Consider the following 19,427-nt stretch of genomic DNA (forward strand, 5'->3'; position numbering starts at 1 on the left):
GCCCCAACAGTCAGCAAAACAAGTCATAAAACAATAAAAGCTGCATACTTATCAAGAGCATCCCAGCACACACATCCCAACTGTAGTTCCATAGTTTTTCACCTTTTTTCTTTACAAACTGCTCTTTTCATCTCTCCATGTCAGAGGTCAACTGAAACCAAGTCCACCTATATAAAAACACCCCATCAGACACACAGTATTTTCCTCAGCACTTCACAACTTTCGCAAGGTATATCGTTTTAACTTTTTTTTTCGGACCCCGGACACAGCGCTGTGAGGTAGTTAGCACACAATTTGGCCATGTAGAAAGCATCGTTTGTTTGGAACGCGTCATCACTGTTCATACGAGTTTAATTTAATCAAACCTCATTTTAGGATCTACGTGGCTCCTCATCACTCGCCGATTCATCATTTTATTTAAATATCAGAATTTTCAGAATGGTGATCCAAGCGGGACACAGAGGCTGCTAGTTTTAACGCACCAGAATGCCGCAAATATAAATAAAAGCCTGACTATCGAGTGAGCCTAGCCGCAGCGACACCTTTCTTTCAAATGGATGCCTGCTATGGGGCATAGCCTGCAGGTGCGTTGGAGCCGACTTTGCTACCCGCACAGAGCGTTTCGGACAGTCGGGCACTGCTTATGCAATAAAGAAAAACAACAATACAGCATGTTTCTCTGCTCCAAGACATCCGCGGTCCTTTCACACGGTAAGCATGTCTGTTATACCCAGCGCATAAATGTCTGTATGTCAGCGCTGATTAAACCCTGTTTAAAATGTGACACGTTTGTTGTCCAAAAACATTTCCTCTAAATTTGCAAAGTTACTGATTTAAAATCTGCTCTAAGAAATATTTCCTGTGATCTAAAATTTGGCACATTTATATTTGTGTCTGGTAACAACAGCAGCAAATGTGCTGTACAGCTGATTCTTTTGAGGGTGTAGCGCCTTCAAAGGTTGACGTAGGCACCATGTAGAGTTATAAAACGGGGTTTATTCTGGTCTCGGGAGAACTGCTCAAAGAAGAAAACGATTTTTTTTAAAAACATCACATCAAAATGCATTCTTCTACTTTGTGTAAATCAATCACAACGTAATTAATCACAGAAAATAAAACATTTAAAGAACACAAGCAAAGTAAGCTGACCTCCAGGAGGGGCTAAATAGTCCTTTGTGGCCTTACTATCTTTTTCTAACTTATTTCTTGCACTTATTTAATTTTGAACATTACTTTTTCCATGTGTGGAGCTAACCATGTGTGCTAGCAAAAAAGGGGTTGGGTGGAGACCCAAAAATGCAACCAACTCTACATTCCACTGTTCATCACCAGATGGTGCAAAAGCGCAAGATCCAGACATAAAGCATCAAATCCAAAAGTCCTTTACAGAGGGTTTTTATCATTATTATTATTATTATTTATTATTTAACTAACTTTTTAAATGTTTCACACATTAAACATTAATGCATGAATGGATGTGTATTTTAAAATGAAATACTTACAGAAGACATTGTTAATTATTAACAGCTTAATTATTGTGCTTTGTATATGCTACATGTATATATAGTACATGCAGTATGACAGGAACACAGAGGTTTAGTGCCAGACTTCACATAAAAAGTATCAACTATGTTAGGATCCATGATTATCATGTGTGGTGTTAGTTTACATTAGTGGCTCCTCTCATGAAGGTGTGTGGATCTCTCACCTCTCTCCAAATTGTGGTTGTGTGTTTGATGCTGAAACAGATGAAGACTGCTGATTGGCTGAAGTAGGGTACAATATATTTTTTTGGTTTTTGGTTTGGGCAGTGCTCACCGCTACATTAAATAAACTGCTGCTCGTGTGTGTTTGTAGGTTCTCAGTCATCCAGCTCATGGTTGTCTAAGGAGCCTGGAAACACTTCAGCCACCTGGAAATACCCAGCCTGCAGAGTACATCATATGATTTATTGATTTATTTTGTGTTCATGTCACATGGATGGATGTGAAATTAATTTATGATTGTTTTGTTTTTTGTCTGTTTCTAGAGGAGACGTCGTTCAGGTTGCAGGACTTGGTGGTTATAGAGTAAATGCCACCGGCCACACACGTAAGACCATATTTTGTTTGATTATTTCACAGTTAATGCTAGAATCTGATTTCGGTTTCTGTGACTGTTTTATACTTACATTTATGTTTTTTGTTTAATACTGAATGAAGAACAAGTTTTTTTCTTTTTGTAAATTTTGGAGTAGATATACTGTGCGCCAAGTTCCTTGTTTAAAAATCATTTGGAAACATAACAAAAGATGAAACATCATTCTACTCACAATTTTAGCTTTTGAAAGATTATGAATAACTTTTGTTCTTTTCCTTTTTCTCTAGTCCCTGATGAACCACCTAATCTTCAGTGTGCAGACATGTGTGTTGCTGACTGTGAGCCTACCAGATACTCTCAGTGTACTGCATATGTGCCATATAACAACAGGCTGTGTCTGGAAGAACATCAAGTAGATGCACGTGGGGTTAGTTAACTGCTAATATTACTGTATATCATCTGTGTATGTTTTAGATATTTTGGGGAGCACAAACTACATTTCTCTTCTCTCAGGGTGATTCTGGTGGTGGAGTGATTTACAACAACATGATTTATGGTGTAATCAGTTCTGGTTTTGAACGTGTCTGTACTGGACCAGCTGTTACTGTGAATGTTTGTTCTGACATGAACTGGATAAATCAGAAAATTGCTCAAAATAATGGAAAATAACTGAATGAAAATAACATCCAGAATAAACAATCATCTCTACATGAAACTTGTGTGCTGTGTGTTGTTTCTACTCTAGAATATCTTCATGTTAACTGCAAATTGTGAACCTTTTTCTTTGGTCTAAAATATTGTGTCAGATTTGCAGCTTGTGTGTGTTTGAATGTGGTGTCAGGTGTGTAGCAGCTCATCCTGTTGTTCAGAAACTCTCAGACTCACACTGTGAAGATGCAGAAAGGCTTTCTGATCAGACATGCCACCAATCAGCTGCAGGGCCTGAACATGATAGACTTCATAAATCTGAGTTGATTGTTGGGGGTGGAAATGTTTACGTGGAGGCTGTTGGCCTCCGTGCACTGAGGGCATTAAAATAAATACAGTAACCATCAAAATAAGTTTTGTTGATAAAATACATTTCTTGAAACCGTCCATTGTTTTGTCCGAACTCTAAAAACTGAATCCAATTTTCAAACTAAAAGCAGTGCTTTCAAAATTTACACTAAAGCAAAAAACCTACAAGAACAAAAAATAAACAAAATAAAATTATAGTACATAGCGACATATGTGTTTTATTTCTCATAACACATCATTTCCATCTTGTCTTCAGTCCTGCATTTTTATACTTCTAAGACCAAAATGAAAACTAAACTCTTCATATTCACAAACACTATTTGTTTCAGGATTTCATCATGATTCATTTTCCATATGAGGCAGTGCTTTCAAATTACTTTTGAAGTAGTACAGAGAAATTACTCTTCTCCTCGTCTTTTAAATTGCATCAATATTTTCCAACTGAGCAGTAAAAGGACACGGAACTCAAACATGAAGCATCAACGTGATGTTTAGATGTCAATTAATATTACAATAAGAGACTAAAGTAACTCGCTTTGAACACTTCAGTTTTCTCTCTTGATGCTGCTGTTTGTTTCCTCCCCCACTTGTATTTTTCTGCACTTCAGTGAATGTGCATAGCGCCCTCTGTTGTATGTTTGGGAGAACTGCACTACATTGTCATCAAACGAAACTGTGCAGAGGTGGAAAATGAGCAAAGGAAGCACATCAACTGAAGAAGCTTCTTGGATCAGAAGTTAAACATCATCCAGAACCTTAAAGAAGTAAAGTCGCTTTCTTTCCAGGCTCCTTAGACAACCATGACCTGAATGACTGAGAACCTACAAACACACGAGCAGCAGTTTATTTAATGTGGACCTGAGCAGTGCCCAAACCAACAACCAAACAATTTTTACTGAACCCTACTTCAGCCAATCAGCAGTCTTTATCTCTTTCAGCATCAAACACAAACCACACCTTGAAGAGAGGTGACAAATCCACAAACACCTTCAAATGTAAACACACATCACACATGATGAACATGGATCCTAACATAGTTGATACTTTTTTTTGTAAAGCCTGATACTAAATGTATGCAGGCCACCTGAACTGCTTTTTCTCGAGTGCCGCCCACTGGGTTGGTCACTAGAACTGTGTGTTGCCATCACTGGAGCTGTGGTTGGTCTTTTAGATTATTTAGACTGGGACTGTTTTTTGTTGATTAGGCGGCATGGTGTCCTGACGGCTGCCTCTGTTGTTTTTTTTCCCAGGAGGAGGAGAGTGGAGCACAGGTGGACAGCAGCCATGGGAGCAGAGAGCACAGAGTTTTGGGTGAAGACATGACACAGGAGTCGAGGGAGCTCAAGGGATTATTGTGTTGTCTTATTTACTCCACTGTAAATAAAGAGCACTGTCCATCGCACGAGTCCTGCTTTTGGGTCCTCCTTCCCCACTTCACAAACACTGAAACTAATTATACAGGTAATAATAAAGGAACCAGAAGTTCACATCTATAGCTTTAAATTTGGATAAATCTGTCAACACAACCATCAATAATAGAATAAAATACAAACAAACACTGAAACTAATGAAAAATTACACATGATATATGAACTGTGGAAACTAACTGAACAATAAAACTCAGAATAAACAAATTCAAACATTATATGAAAGGTATAAACTGATTTGCATCTTATTGATTTGCAGGCTCACTTTGCTCCAGGACTTGACGACTGGCCCAACCCGTACAGTCTTTGGCTCTTAATACTGAATGTTGAAAACTGATACTCATGGACACCTTATTTCAGCCTCTTTACTTTGCATAAGAGACCCAAAGCATTACATTAACATGATGTTGTCTAGTGGACCAGCACGTCCATTACATGTTTTGCCGTTATTGCTGTTTGTTACGAGTTCAAATATTGAGGGTGAGCACAAAACAATAATGGTCCAGAAGAGCTTCGGTCAAACAATGATTTTAATGAACACGCGCGTGGGGAGATGAACACTGCCCACAGACAGCATCGATCTCCGCCCAATGATACACAAGCAGTTGTTTTATACCATCAGGGTTTACGTTTATGACGCCCCCTCATGCGTCAAGCAGATACAATACATGCATAAGTTTCAAAACCACAAATGTTCTGTTGACGACTTTGGACACATTTAAAAGGACATCTTCTCCGTCTCGAGGCCAGGTGCTTCCTATTAATCTTCTAACTCTCGCTTATCTCCTGGAACAAACTGTCCCTTAGGCAGACACAATTTTGCAGTCACAAGCTTTTGCAAACTATTATTTGAACTCTTACCTAAATATGAGTCTAACTACTGTTTGTGTGTGTGTGTCTCGACCTCCAACGCACTCAGCCTCACCCCGCCCGTTGATGCTTCTAACCTTTTACCAGACAGCTCTCTGTGATAGGTGTAATAATCTTAACTAAGAACATGTGTAATCTATTGAATAAATGCTTTGATGAAATGATAATTAATGTAATGGTAATGATGATGGTTATGAATAGTAGCAGTAAAATATTTCCCTGATCTCCACACTCCCGCTTTTGACCTCTTGGCCACAAGAGGTCACCATACGTTGCTTGTGTCACTCCTCGGCCCACTCAGCTGCTTCCATGTCCATCAATGGCATCATGGGCCCGGGTCACCGTTCCCTCTCTAGCCGTCCTCTGGCCCAGGGAATGAGACAACACCCTCTGAGACATCAGACAAAAACAAACACCTTTCCCTACTACGCCTCCCACACTCATCTCCTCAATTGGTCTCTTAATTCTTCAAACTTGGTTCAAGCTATCATGTTTGGGACTCTCTAATCAAAAGCGAGCCTGACTTATGGCCTTGGGTCCCTATTTCGTCTACCTTTAACAACGGTGGGAGTGAAGCTCCCGTGGAATGTGCTCTCTGTCTCCTCTATTATCAGAAAAAGCAAGGTCCTGACTCTCTGAAAACAGTATTTCTTATAACTCAGCAGTATAATGCATCATAAAACAATATCATTCATTCACAATAAATCAGCAGCCTAATGTAATACAAATCAGTTTAACAAATGTAATAGTTATCACCTTCTTCTAATTCAGGAGAATAATGCAAACTAAAACTACATAATAATTTCACAATCATTAATCAGGGGCATAACGTGGCATAAGATAATATAATAATCTCACAGTCCCCCTTTGATCTCTTTTAAAAGAGATCACTTACACCCTAGAATCCAGGTTTGCGAGGTCCATTTCTTCTTCTTAGTCCTGAGGCCCTGTGTCCCCGTTTAACGAGTGGACCATATTGGATGACCTCTGTGTTTGCACAGTTCAGATGCAAGAAAAACTATGATTACAACAACAATAGTAGTTACAGATGACACTCCCATCGCTCTCCAGTTCTCCCACAGCTTTATCTTGGTGCTCCAGTTTCCCCAACTTCATTTTGGTGCCACCTTGTACCTTTCAAACGTACTCAGACTAGAACCTCTGTCCAAGGAGCTTTTAACCTTTACTTTATTGCTGCAGCTATCAGTGTCTTCCAGTCGGGTGATTCTCTGCTCTTCTTTCTTCGACCTCAGGGGTTAGACCACCCTTCAGTCGTTGCACAGATCAGGGGATTATTCTGCCCCGATTTTCAAACAACGATCTGTGTATTCTGGGGTCACAGCCGTGTCCCCCTTTTTACCAAGAGCCTCTCGAACCTCGTTGGTCTGGTGTTCCTGGTTTTTTGCCAACCCCTTCATGGTTATTGCTGTGTTTATGGGATCCATCCTTTTGAGGTGACTAGCTAGAGCCCAAACTGCATGACCCTTGGCCCCAGTTGCTGTCTCGGCAGTCTCCACGCCTATCTCTGCTGCGAAGGATCCTCATATCTCCGTGACCTCGTCTGGTGTCTGTTCCTTTCTCTGTAAGACAGAAAACCAAAACACCTCTCTGCCTAGCCTTAATAATCTAATGTTGTTATTCATTGTTCCTCGAGTGATTCAAAATTGGTTTAGAATATTCAGAATGTTCAGGACTCTCTGGCCCAGGGACTTATTCTAATCATAATCTATGTGTGTGTAAGCGTGTTTGCATTTAGCCCTCTGCACTCAAAGTCAATACCTGCAATATATCAGTCCGGTCCATCACGCCGAACGAAGCTTATGACCTTCTAAAGACTGAGTGCCAACTCATTATGAGCACATTTGCAATGCGTATATGAAAATAAAAATAACCACTTATTTTAGTAAAAGAAATCAAAAACAAATTAACCATTTTTACTTCTAATCTTTGCCACCTTTTTACAAAAATCATGTGTTTCTTTCAGCCTTCCGTCCTACGATTTCCTCTCCAGTGCGATACTCAGCTTCTCATGAACACAGGGATTTTATCCTCTAAACCAGGGGTCACTAACAGGCGGACCGGGGTCCGAGTCCGGACCCAGTCGCCATCCTATATGGACCCGGACCTATAGTTAACAAAATATTAAATTATATTTAATTTTGACGGGGCGATTCAATTTTAAGCGGTAACCTTACATTGTATTAGACCAGGGAACATACTAACCAATTGTGTGCGAGTTACGCCACCCACGTGACACTACTTAGCCAATCACATCTGCGCATTCAAGGCGATCGCAACGCTGAGTGCAGACACAGACAGACAGAGGAAAGACATGGTGAGAGGTGAATGACAAGCGAGACGATTAACGATACAGTGAGACAAGACGTGAGCGGGAGTCACAAGAGGTAAAACAACTATGGCGCTTTCAAAAAAGAGAAAAGTAGACACCGAAAATAGAACTTTCAAGACTGAATGGACTGACGCATATATGTTCATTCTTCCGGCCGCAAGCAGCAAACCAGTGTGTCTCATATGTTCAGAAACCGTGGCACTGATTAAAAGTGGCAATGTCAAACGCCACTATGAGACAAAGCACAAAGCTTTTGAACAATCATACCCACCCAAGTCTGAACTCAGGTCCCAGAAAATTAGCAGTCTCAGAGCCCAATATGATCAGTCCACAAGGATCTTAACCAGTTCTTTCACCGCCCAACAACGTGCTCATGAATGTTCCCTCAGAGTTGCTTGGATTTTAGGTCAACACAAAAAGCCCTTTGCAGGTGTTGTCAAAGAGTGCATGAGTGCAGTAGCAGAAACATTACTTGAGGGTAAACAAAAAGAAGAGCTTCATGACAAAATAAAGCAAATACCTATGTCAGCATCAACAGCCACAAAGAGAAGTGAATTATTAGCTCAGGATGTGCTATCCCAGCTGGAAGAAGCTATTCATAAGACACCATGTGTAGGCTTGGCTGTAGATGAGTCCACTGATGTGTCTGACAATGCTCAGCTGTTAGTTTATGTAAGGTTCTTCAACAATGATAAGAAAGAGTTCTGTGAAGACCTGCTAGGTGTAACTTCCCTTCACAGCACTACAAGAGGAGAGGATATTTACCTGGCCATTAAGGAAATGTTAACAAAGCGAGGAATAGAGCCAAACCAAGTGGTTTCAATAACCACAGATGGAGCCCCTGCTATGATGGGGAGAGAGAAAGGAGCTGTAGCAAGAATGAAAGAGGACAATCCCGAGCTAATCTCTTATCATTGCATTATTCATCAGTCAGTGTTATGCTCCACCCGGTCAGACGAGTATGCTGAGGTGATGAAAACAATGATGAAAATGATTAATTTTCTCAGGGCATCTTCTTCTTGTCAGCATCGCATGCTCAGGGAATTTCTCAGAGAAGTTGATGCACACGCTGATGATCTTCTGCTTCACAACAATGTGAGATGGCTTAGCAAAGGCAGGGCATTGGAGCGATTTTGGTCCATCAGAAGTGAAGTAGCAGCTTTCTTGGAAGAGCTGGAAAGTCAAAAAGCAACAAACTTTTCTCTCTTTTTAAATGATGGGAAAAACATGGATATTGTGGCCTTTTTGGTTGATATCACTTCACACCTGAATGAACTGAATTTGAAGCTGCAGGGCAAGGACAATTCAATTTGTGAACTGATGACAGCTGTCCGCTGCTTTCAGAGGAAACTTGAAGTGTTCAAAGAAGACCTGCAAGGAGACTATGCACACTTCCCAACAGTGAAGGAACAGGTTCAGGGACAGAGAGATGTGTCCTCTTTTGTTGACTTTGTTGATAAGCTGATTGAAAACTTCAGCAAACGTTTTGATAGCTTCAGCTTTGGACAGCAGCTCACCATGTTCATAAAGAACCCATTTGCCATCACTGATGTCAGAGGGTTCTCAAAGGAAGTCACACAGCACTTCAAGTGGGCAAATGCTGGGCCTCTTCAAATGCAACTAATTGATCTCCAAGCAGATGTGGCCCTGAAAGAGCAGTTTGGAAGAACTGAACCTGCCACTTTCTGGCCCCAATTGGTCTCTGAGACAGCTTTCCCAAATCTGAGGAAAGTAGCCCTGTACATCTTGACCATGTTTGGCTCCACATACAGCTGTGAGGCAGCTTTCTCCACAATGAACATAATAAAAACTAAATATCGTTCCAGGATCACCAATGAGCACCTACACATGTGTATGAGAATGGCCCTGACACCATTCCAGCCCAGATTTAAAATCCTAGTAGAGCGAACTAAAGCTCAGTTCTCTCACTGAACAACAGAAAGTTGGGACGTGGAATATAAGGGGGTGAAAGAAAGAGAAACTGTAAAATTGTTAAAATGTTTTGATGTTATCTGTTGAAAATGTATTGAGACTGTTTAGTCGAGATGTAAAATGTAAAGAAAAAGGGAAACTTTTTTTTTCTGAAATTAAGCACTTTGTTTTAAGATGCACAATTTAGCCATTTTATTTATTTTCTCTAATTCATTTTAAACAGCAGCCCTATTTCTAATGTAGGCCTACTGTGTGTTTCAGTGTTAACAATAAATTTTGTTGAAATGTTTTAACTTGTATTTTCATTGATTTGACAGTCTATTGTTCATACGTTCAGATATAAATTAAAAAAAAAAAAAAAGGTTGCTTCTCTATCACAATCATAACGTAAGTTAGACATTATGATGTCCCGGACCTCTGCTTGAGAAGATTTTCTCCAACTGGACCTCCTCAAATTTTAGTTTAATACCCCTGGTTTAGAGGCTGTAATTTCTGCAAAAGGCAGACCTACTAAATATTGATTTCATTTCCTTTTTTTTTTTTTTGTGGTGCCTAAATTTATGCACCTGCCTGATTTTGTAGCATGGGAGATGGGTGGTCTCGTAGGGTGTCTTGCATTGAAATCTGCTGCAGTGACCCGGTTACTGAGTTCACCAGATATCAACACAATTTCGATCCGCTCCTCACGTGTTAACCTCTTCGACATGTCAATGGCTGTGAACAAAGAGAAACTTGTAAATAACTCACGAAAGAATAAAGTTACATTGAAACCAAGCACACCATTGTTTTTCTTGTGACATTACCAATAAGTCTGATGTGTCACATGGCCCTCTTCCTATTGAAAAAAACAAAAGTTATGTCCAAGATGGCTGACTTCTAAATGGTCACCATGGTCACCACCCATCTTGAGGAGTTTGCCCCCTCACATATACTAATATGCCACAAACAGGACTTTAATATCACCAACCATTCCCATTTTATTACGGTGTATCCATATAAATGGCCCACCCTGTATATTACTTTCAATGCTGATCATGACATTTTAATTCAAATGCTCTGTGATTTGGTTGGTTTTCATCACACCTAAAAGATAGAAGTGTTTATGGTCCAGTTAGTACCTTCAGTTAGATCTGGAGAAATAGAGATTCAGTCAGGGGTTCCTCAGGGATCAGCTCTTGGTCCAGTACTCTTTAACCTTTACATGTTTTTCATGGTACTATCAGAAAGAAGTTAATGGCCATTAACTTAGAAGTTTCTAAGTTAATGGCATTAACTTAGAAAAAAACCCCCAAACTTAGATAATTCATATCTCTAACTGACTTCCGAGAAACTGTTTAATTTGGAGGACTATCCAAATCATCAGTAGGATGACTTCAACTCGTTTGGAATGCAGCAGCCACAGTCCTTACACACACATGGAAAAGTTACCATCCAGTTAAAAGATCTGCTCTTGAAGACCTGACAGGTTTAGTAGGGTTTTAGACACTGAGCAAGTCATAGACGATAGGTGCACCCATCCATTTTCTTCCACTTTTCCAGTTCAGGGTCACAGGGAGACAGCACTGCAGCCTATCCCAGCTGTCACGGGGCAGGGTATACCCTGGACAGGTTACCAGTCTATCACAGGGCTAACAGAGAGAGACAGGCAAATATTCACACATTCACACCTAGTTTAGAGTTGGTAGTTAACCTAACCCCACTACCCAGATGTCTTTGGGGTGTGGGAGGAAGCCGGAGAACCCAAACAGACTGATATTTGACAGTATTATCTGTTTGATCCCAGTTCAACACAAAATTACCTTTAAAATCCTTCTACTAGTTCATTAAGCACTCAGTGATTTGGCCCAATAGTACATCGATGACTTGCTCAGTGTCCATAACCCTACTAGACCTTTCAGGTCACCAAGTCCGATCTTTTAACTGCTGCCAGAATTAGATCTAAGTGTGCTGATGATGCTTTTAGTTATTGTGGTCCTGTTTACTGGAACAATCTGAACTGATCTCTGCATACATTTAAACACAGACTCAGAAACGTTTTATGTTAAAAGCTCTACATTTAACTCTCTTTGTGTGTGTGTGTTTTAACTTATATTTTACTTCTTTGTAAAAATGTGCTATATCAGTTTTATGGTATAAAAATTGTATATTCGTTGTATATTCCTGTTTATGCTTTATGTGTAAAAATCTGTGCCATACAAGGATTCTTGCAGATATATGCATTATTGCAGTTTAAAATAAAACTAAAGCCTAAGTTAAATAGTAAAAAGCCTATAAGCATTATGACCATTTTGACCATTAGATGAAAATATAATTTTATTTTCTTTTACTAGCATGTGTTTGAAAAGCTTTTCTCCTTAACCTTGCTGAGAAATACCGCTAGGTGGTGTAATAAAGCAAGTCGTGGCCTCCGTTACAGAGGCGCAAAGCGGCGATGCTCCAGCTCAACCGAGCCCAGCCCCCCACACGGCAAACCGGCCTGCCTCGGTGCAACAGGGGAGGTAAGCGCGGCTGCGCACGGAGCTCCAGCACTTGCTACTGGCATTTTCACGCACGTCGGACTAAAAGAAAACTAACTGGGAAGTTTATTTGGATAATTTTGAGATGTCGCTAATATACCCCAAAGGCCGGCGTTTTCCATAGGTTTTATTATATCAGTATTAGCTAACGGCAGCTAGGCACAAAGACGTGCAGTCATCTATACTAGCCGATGCTGGCTAACTAACTAGCTTGAGGACATCCTACTATCATACTCGGGTTAATCTCTGCTGACTCGCTCTCTGTGCTGCGTTAGCTGTTTCGTTGTAGCCGTTTTATCTGTACCACAAGTCAAGTGGCTGTGTGTGTTTTTTGCAGTCGCCACTCATGAGTGCGACACTTGGAGCAGCCTTTCTGCGTAGCGGGCTTGTTTCGTGGTGCATGTTTTCCAGCTAGCCGCGGCAGAGCTCGGGTCTGATTCGGGGGATGTGGTGGCAGTAGAAAAACAAGCTAACGATACTCTCGTCAGTACGAAGAAGTGAGGAAACACTTGATCCGAGTGGGAGTTCTCGTTTTCTTTTTTTCGTTCATTCTTTCTTTTTTTTTCGTTGTTGTTTACGTTGATCGTGATCCCGGGCTGGATGACGCTGACGCGGACCTGACAATCACTGGACACGGCTGAACTGAAACGGGGAATATCGCTAACAGATCGAAAGGATTATTTTGTGTCCCTTAAGTGGATTTCGGCCTCTTGTTAAGGATCTTCGTGTGAGCACAGCAAGTGTTTGACCCTCCAGCAAAAATACCCTCTCTCCTAGAGCGACCTTTTACCCCCACAGCTTCACCCTCCGATGCGGAGATTGCAGTAGCACCGGCAACCAGACCCCCTTCCCCTCCGGCGGCCGGACATGCTGAAGTGTATCCCCCTGTGGCGCTGCAACCGCCACGTCGAGTCGGTGGACAAGCGGCATTGCAACTTGCAGACGGTTCCTGATGAAATATTTCGATACAGCCGCAGTTTGGAGGAGCTTCTCCTTGATGCCAATCAACTCAAAGAGCTACCAAAGGTATGCAGAGAATTTAAAACACCCATATACCAATACCCAGAGGGTGAGTCAGTACATGTCACTGCGCCAAATCCACATTTGCTAACAGTTGAGAATCACTCACCTGTTGTAGAGAAAAAAGGTGACATAACCAATAAAGCAGTTTGCATAATGTCAGCTGCTCAGGTACTTCCTCCTTATCAGTGCTGCCTCATTCCTTGCTTGGAAATGAGTTGCAGTGTTGTAACAACACATTCATTACAAAGTTGTGCTGCACATATGTTAGTGGATAGTGGGGCCAGTAATCAGTCCTTCTACAGTCAAAGCCATTAGTTGGTGTTACCTTATTTGCAATGGATTTATCTTGGCTTTTCTATTTTTTAAGTATATAAGTGAATTAAATCCTAAGTAAAAAAAACCAAAAAACCCCAATCCAGTATCATTTGTGTGTTTTTTGTCAAGAACAGTAGAGTGCTGATAAGCCAGAGTTTATCAATAGAAGAAAAAGTAGAGTATGGCGTAAATACTGGGGTGTTATTGTCTGTTAAGAAGAGTATAGAGGGTAGATGGACTAGCTCGGATCAAAACAGCTGGCATGCACAGTGTTGCCTGTAGCATTGGCCAGTTGGATTGGATGCAGCCTCTTGAAGGCATGCGTGGAATGACTTGCAAAGCCATCCCCACCCACACTCCCACAGTTTGAAATATGACAAAAGTTCTCTTTGCACTGCTCAGTTTATTTTAAGGGGAGCAGGACTGCTGTCGGTATGATTTCTTCAGACTTGCGGAACAAAACATTTGCTTCTTGCCTCTCAAGTGTTTAGTTGAAAACATTGTTCATCGGTAAGACCAGTGATTATCGTGATCGTCATGTTGCTGGGAGTATGTATGAATAGACATTGTCTGTCTTTATTTCACAACTTTAGCTTTAGTGGTGAAAGGGACGAGTGGCATATTCACCGATAAAGATTGTTAACAACTCAAGGTCAGCCGAGGCTGAAGTGTTGGCACCGGACCACCTGGGAATCAAAACACAATAGAGCTTTTTGTTATTTTCTCAGAGCAGTAGATACACATTCATTGCAGGAACCACTGTTGACCATTTATCCTACAGTCTTTTGGTAAATAAAACTGATATTCAAGACAAGAAAAAGGGGACAACCATTATCATATTTTCATATAAAGTAGCTTTGCATGATTGAAAGTTTAAAATAATCCACATTTATCTTACACTGTGCATTGGTGCAGCCCTTGAGATTGTAACCGTTTGAAATAAGCCGCTTTAGTTTCCTTTACTATCCAGTCAGAGCCAGGTTTTTGTGATTGGCTGTCTCTTGCAAACAGAGAGACAGCCTATCACTGTCTCGCTGTAATCAGTCATCAAGGATCCAAGTTAAACTTTACATAAATAAGGTAAAAAAAAAAAAAAACTTAAAATTTTTCTGTTCCACCCCACAGTCTGAGAACTACAGGTGTAGACTTATTTGGGCAATTTTTGTATTTTATTTCCTTTTCTTCCCTTAGTTTTTTTTAAACTACACTCTTACTGCCTTAGGAATTAAAATCTTGTAGGTTTTCTATTGTGCATGGAGAAAAAAATCAGCTGAACTATCTTAGCCTAGTTTGCCTGATCAGGTTCACTGGCAGACAGAGTGCTTTTCCTCAACTTCGTACCTGACAGACATCCACGGTGTACCTGGTTCCTGTCCTCTGAAACACAGAGTGACAGATACACCCAAATACTCCGGCACAGACGGCTAACCGACTGAGCCTGTCTGCGTGGCGCTGGCTTTAATCGAGAGACATAAATGTGTGGTGACAGAATGTCTCCTGTGGTCACGGTAAATGCGTAGCGTGCAGACACGAAGCATCTGGGTGCTCTGTGGTCCTCAGAATCAGCGGGGCTTCAGCGAGGAAGCGGCGCGAGGGGGTCAGGTCAATACAGGGTTGGAAACAAGGACACTGACTGTATGATGAATGGCATTGCCACTATGAGCTCACAGCTGAGTGCCTCTGTGCAGTTCTGTGCTCCTGCCCTGTCACTATGTATTCAAGTCAGAGATGACTCTCTGGACCTACTAGTCAGTCTTCAGCTATTTTTAGACTCAGTCTCACATCCTAGTTGTTTGTTTGTTTTTTCTTCTGTTGCTCATCAGTTCATCATGTGCGTCTGTGAACGAGCCAACCTTTCATATGACAAACAGCCTGGACAGCCTGGCCTGCTTTTTTCCTGCACCACCATGTACAACATGTGCCATAGATGGAGAATAATTGGCTCAGGGGGTGACACCTCTGCAAACTGTCACTTCTTTTAAATTAGCAAAGACGCGCTGGCCAGGTGTGTGTGTGTATGTGATAGGTAACGTATTGAAAAAGATTCAAGCACCTTTTCACAAACTATAGATGCTGAAATGCAGTTAACTGCTTTTAAATTGGTAGTGAAGAATAAAGCAGTCAAGATGTAGCAGTAATTAGTGTCACGCTGGGTGTGCATGGGTCTGGATGCTGTTGGTAGGGGTTTAACGGCGTGAACAGATGGGAGATTTGCACGGCCCATCCTGACAGTTTCTTAAGTTTGCTATGACTCGGCCCCAACCGCACTGCTCGCTGTTATCTCTGGTGATGATGTCTCCCATTTCCTAATTCAACAGCATCTTATCCGGGCACTGATTATTTTATGTAGAACAGTAATAGCATTAAGTTTGACTTATGTGTGTGGACTGGGTTTAGAGAGCCTTTAAGTCAACCACTGGATGGGGATTCCCCACATGTTCATACATCCTTAGTTGTTAATGCCACTCTCTTTTTCATGACAGGGAGTCCTTAATCATGCATTTGTTTTGCTGCTGGGTTCCTTATTGTGTAAATTACCATGTAGTTTGACTGTCAGGGTTTTCCTGACTTAAGACGGGCCTTTGGTGGGTGACTACACATGTAAGCTGGATTTGTCTGCAGAAAACTTCTAGGAAAACCCCGAGTATAAAAGGCCAAATTCTCCTGAATCCAAAGCAATGCTAGAGAAATCATTGATCTTAATTAAAGTTTAATAAAAGTCATAAATTGTAAAATGAAATGTAGTAGTCTCTCTACTTTCAGCTCTGTATTCTCAGCAAGGATGTTTGCTGTCTGAATTTCTTTTTAGCCGCTTTGAAAAACTAGCCTAGGCTGGAATATCATATGGAGGAAGAGGGAATAATCTTTTTAGCCACTCTCAAGTCCCATGACAGGTTACAAAGAAGTCCATTCACCCATCTGATTTCCTCCCATATCCAATGTCATAGCTCTTCATGTTTCCTGTGTGCTCTGTGTTGGCCTTCACCAGGCTTACACTAAATTTGCAGGCATATCATGATTCAAATGATCAATTTTAAGATTGTGTGTGTGTATGTGTGTGTGTATCAGTTACACCTGCCAAAATCAAACAGCAGGTTGCTGCTGTTTGCAGCTTTTCAATATATGCACTTGCTCTTGCTCTTGCTCTTCTATTGTTGAACTAGGGAACAAATCCTAACTGGGTGTGCCCCGGTAAGACTTTGCCAAACAGGTTTTATGCATGTCACTGCCGGTGTTGTTGCCTAATAGGGCCTTCCAGGTACAACTGAAGGTAAATGTTACAATAATTTATATGATTTGCTGTCTCAACACTGCTCAAAACCAGTTGTATGACGAATATGTTATTAAATAAGTGCATTATTTAGTTGTCTGTCATAGCTGTGAATGCACTGCTTTCTTGTTTATCTCCTTGACTGAATAAACTTGTAAGGTTTTATTTTAACTTGGTAAAGTTATGAGTGCAGATATTTAGTTTTGAATGGAGACAGGATGTAAACATGCTTGTTAAATAGGATGGGTGACGTTGTAGTCTTTTAAATCCTCAGCTGTCACCCTCTCTGTATGTGCTGACAGATCTGTGGCTAAAGGGCAGATTAGGGCTTCACCCGGCCATGAAAAAGCCCCGCAGCGCAACAGTTGTGACCCCTGCATGCAAGCCGGCTCGCCTCTGCGCACACTTCCTGTGGTATCTGCTTCTTTGCCACTTTGCGAATGTAAAATGCATTGATAAACATCTTGAGCGCCATTCTCCTGACTCCCTTGTGTTTATTCGGCCTTCGGTCAAATGAAACCCAAAGTGGCCTATTCACTTAACCTTGACTAAATGTGAATCAGTTTACACGAGTTTGAATGGGCAAGTGTATCTTATGGAAAAGCGATTGTACCCATCTTCTGTGTAATCCTTAATAAAGGTGTAAGAGAACATCACCCTGACTGGAATTTATAGCCTGAAGTGGGATGCTCACTAAGTTTTAGTGTCATAATCTAGGACGTGTATATTTCACCCTGTGTCCTCTTGAGTTATGCATTCTGTCTCGCCTCCCCGAGTTTCCAGTTAACTTTACAGTGGAGTCCTGGTTTGTCTCTCCCCTGCGACTAGCTGAAGTAGGCTAGGGCCAAAGATAAATTGCACCTGCCGGTGGCCTCTCTGCGGTAAAACGAAATCTGGCTTTTCTGCTTTCCTGCTGTTCATAACGTAGGGTAAAGCCGTTGTCCACACAGTGTAAACGTGTCCACATCTTAAGACAAACAGTAATATTTCCTCTTTGTGAAATTGACCCACCCCACTGTGGTTGTGAGAAAGCAGAAGTAATATTTTGCAATCACCGTTATCGTCATCATAATCACCACTAGGGCTGAACGATTATGGAAAATAATCTAATTGCGATTTTTTGCCCCAATATTGCGATTGCGATGCGATATGCGATTATTTTTTAAGGTATTTGTCTTCTGTATTATTAAACAAAGACAAGCAATACATCATATAGTATGGCCAATACTATATTACATTAATTTTAAACTGTTCTTTCCTGGAAGACAGACCTCTGTTATGATGACATGAGGTGATGCATGAATTGATGACTGACATTTTTATTTAACTTCTTCAATCACAACAGTATATTTGAACATACACAATAGTTTATTTTTAGCTTACAAACATCTGAGCATAAAGTGCTGACAAGGAACCCTGGTGTAAACATTAAAATGAAAGTCAGTACAATGTGCAGATTGCAGAAATATACATAAAAAAAATCAGTGGCTTTACCACACTCAGTTTTTCGACATCTGTGAACTACTAGACAGTCATTCAATTAAAAAATAATATTAAATAAATAAAACTAATAAATAAAAAATACACACATCTTACTGATCTCTGCAGTCAGTAACATTACACATAAAGTGCAAACATAATAGCAATTGTATAAACACACACACAAACACGCCTTTAAAGTTTTAAAGGCGTGAAATTGGACGGTCTAGCCTTCTGATTAGCTAATCAGAAGGCTAGTTCTGATTAGCGTCACCGCTGTCTCGGTGGAGTTTAATAAACTCGGCCGTCTGCTTCTTGCTATCTAAAATATAACCAGACACTGGTGTAAATTCTCGACTGTCTCATACTTCTGTTTAATAAGTTTTCTGTTTGACGTTTAGTCAGCTGTGTGAAAACCAAGGAGGAACCCACCCGGGGGATTAATAAAGTTTTATTTTATCTAATCTAATAACTTTAATCTCAGCCAAACCGATTTACTCACGAACAAACAAAACACTGAAAAAAGCCCAACAATAACATTTTTAGGTTGTCTAAGTGACTTATATATTACGTTTAACCCGAGCAGCGAAACTCCGCGGTGATCTGAAAATGATGTGCAGGGAGTTGTGCCGTTCTCGGCCGCATCAGTAACCCTCGAGCTCCCGGCTAGCTGTCGAGCTGGTGGGTAGCAGACGCCTCTGAAAACGTCGAAGCACTTTTGCAAATATGGGATATCTTGATAAACCGAGCAGATATTTGATGTTTACACAACTACTTTCTCGCCTGAAAATATGTTAAAAGTTTATTTTGTGACCCAGAAAGATTAGTATGAGTAATTTTAAAACTTAGTAGCGGCCGCCATTGCTGGAAACTGGAGTTTGGCTGGGCCGCGCTATGAATTCTGGGATATGGTAGTAATTTGGACAGCCTTCGGCGCGTCGCTGTGACGTAATCGGTCTACAAATGCGGCCTCAGGAGGATGCAGCCCATGAATTGTATAATATAATCGCAGTATAATCGCAGCCTTTGCGGTTAGAAAATTGCACTTGATCATGTCGCGATATTATCGCAAATGCGATATATCGTTCAGCCCTAATCACCACCCCGCTTAAAATTGAAAACACATCCAGAGCTGGTGAGACTATGAA

At 40.9% G+C, this 19,427-nt stretch overlaps 2 protein-coding genes and 1 long non-coding RNA gene across 7 annotated transcripts in view; all 3 read left to right on the forward strand.

The window, feature by feature from the left end:
- The first annotated feature begins 588 nt into the window (after positions 1 to 588).
- LOC147322160 (uncharacterized) lies at positions 589 to 2,835 on the forward strand. 2 transcript variants are annotated; one of them, XR_015130904.1, is made up of 5 exons: positions 589 to 711; positions 1,858 to 1,934; positions 2,030 to 2,091; positions 2,367 to 2,506; positions 2,593 to 2,835. It is a non-coding gene; the product is annotated as an uncharacterized LOC147322160 (long non-coding RNA). The 2 variants fall into 2 exon arrangements; XR_015130903.1 differs by having other exon boundaries at positions 2,367 to 2,835.
- Positions 2,836 to 8,970: 6,135 nt separating this feature from the next.
- LOC147322161 (general transcription factor II-I repeat domain-containing protein 2A-like) lies at positions 8,971 to 9,675 on the forward strand. Its single transcript, XM_086305030.1, has one exon. It carries the CDS (start codon positions 8,971 to 8,973, stop codon positions 9,673 to 9,675), a length of 705 nt encoding a protein of 234 aa, XP_086161156.1.
- Positions 9,676 to 12,116: 2,441 nt separating this feature from the next.
- scrib (scribble planar cell polarity protein) overlaps positions 12,117 to 19,427 on the forward strand; it is an 80,960-nt gene continuing 73,649 nt past the window's right edge. For 2 of the 4 annotated variants that reach the window (XM_086306578.1, XM_086306580.1), the window contains exon 1: positions 12,117 to 13,217. In XM_086306578.1, the coding sequence (XP_086162704.1) occupies positions 13,059 to 13,217 (159 nt within the window). In that variant the 5' untranslated portion in view covers positions 12,117 to 13,058. The remainder of the gene's footprint in view (positions 13,218 to 19,427) is intronic. The other 2 variants (XM_086306579.1, XM_086306581.1) reach the window with 1 other exon arrangement.

The sequence above is a fragment of the Aulonocara sp. 'chitande type north' Nkhata Bay genome, linkage group LG9, assembly GCF_057382095.1.
Source record: "Aulonocara sp. 'chitande type north' Nkhata Bay isolate Kocher_YH1m ecotype deep benthic linkage group LG9, A_spYH_male_GT1.1, whole genome shotgun sequence".
Taxonomy (NCBI): Eukaryota; Metazoa; Chordata; class Actinopteri; order Cichliformes; family Cichlidae; genus Aulonocara; species Aulonocara sp. 'chitande type north' Nkhata Bay.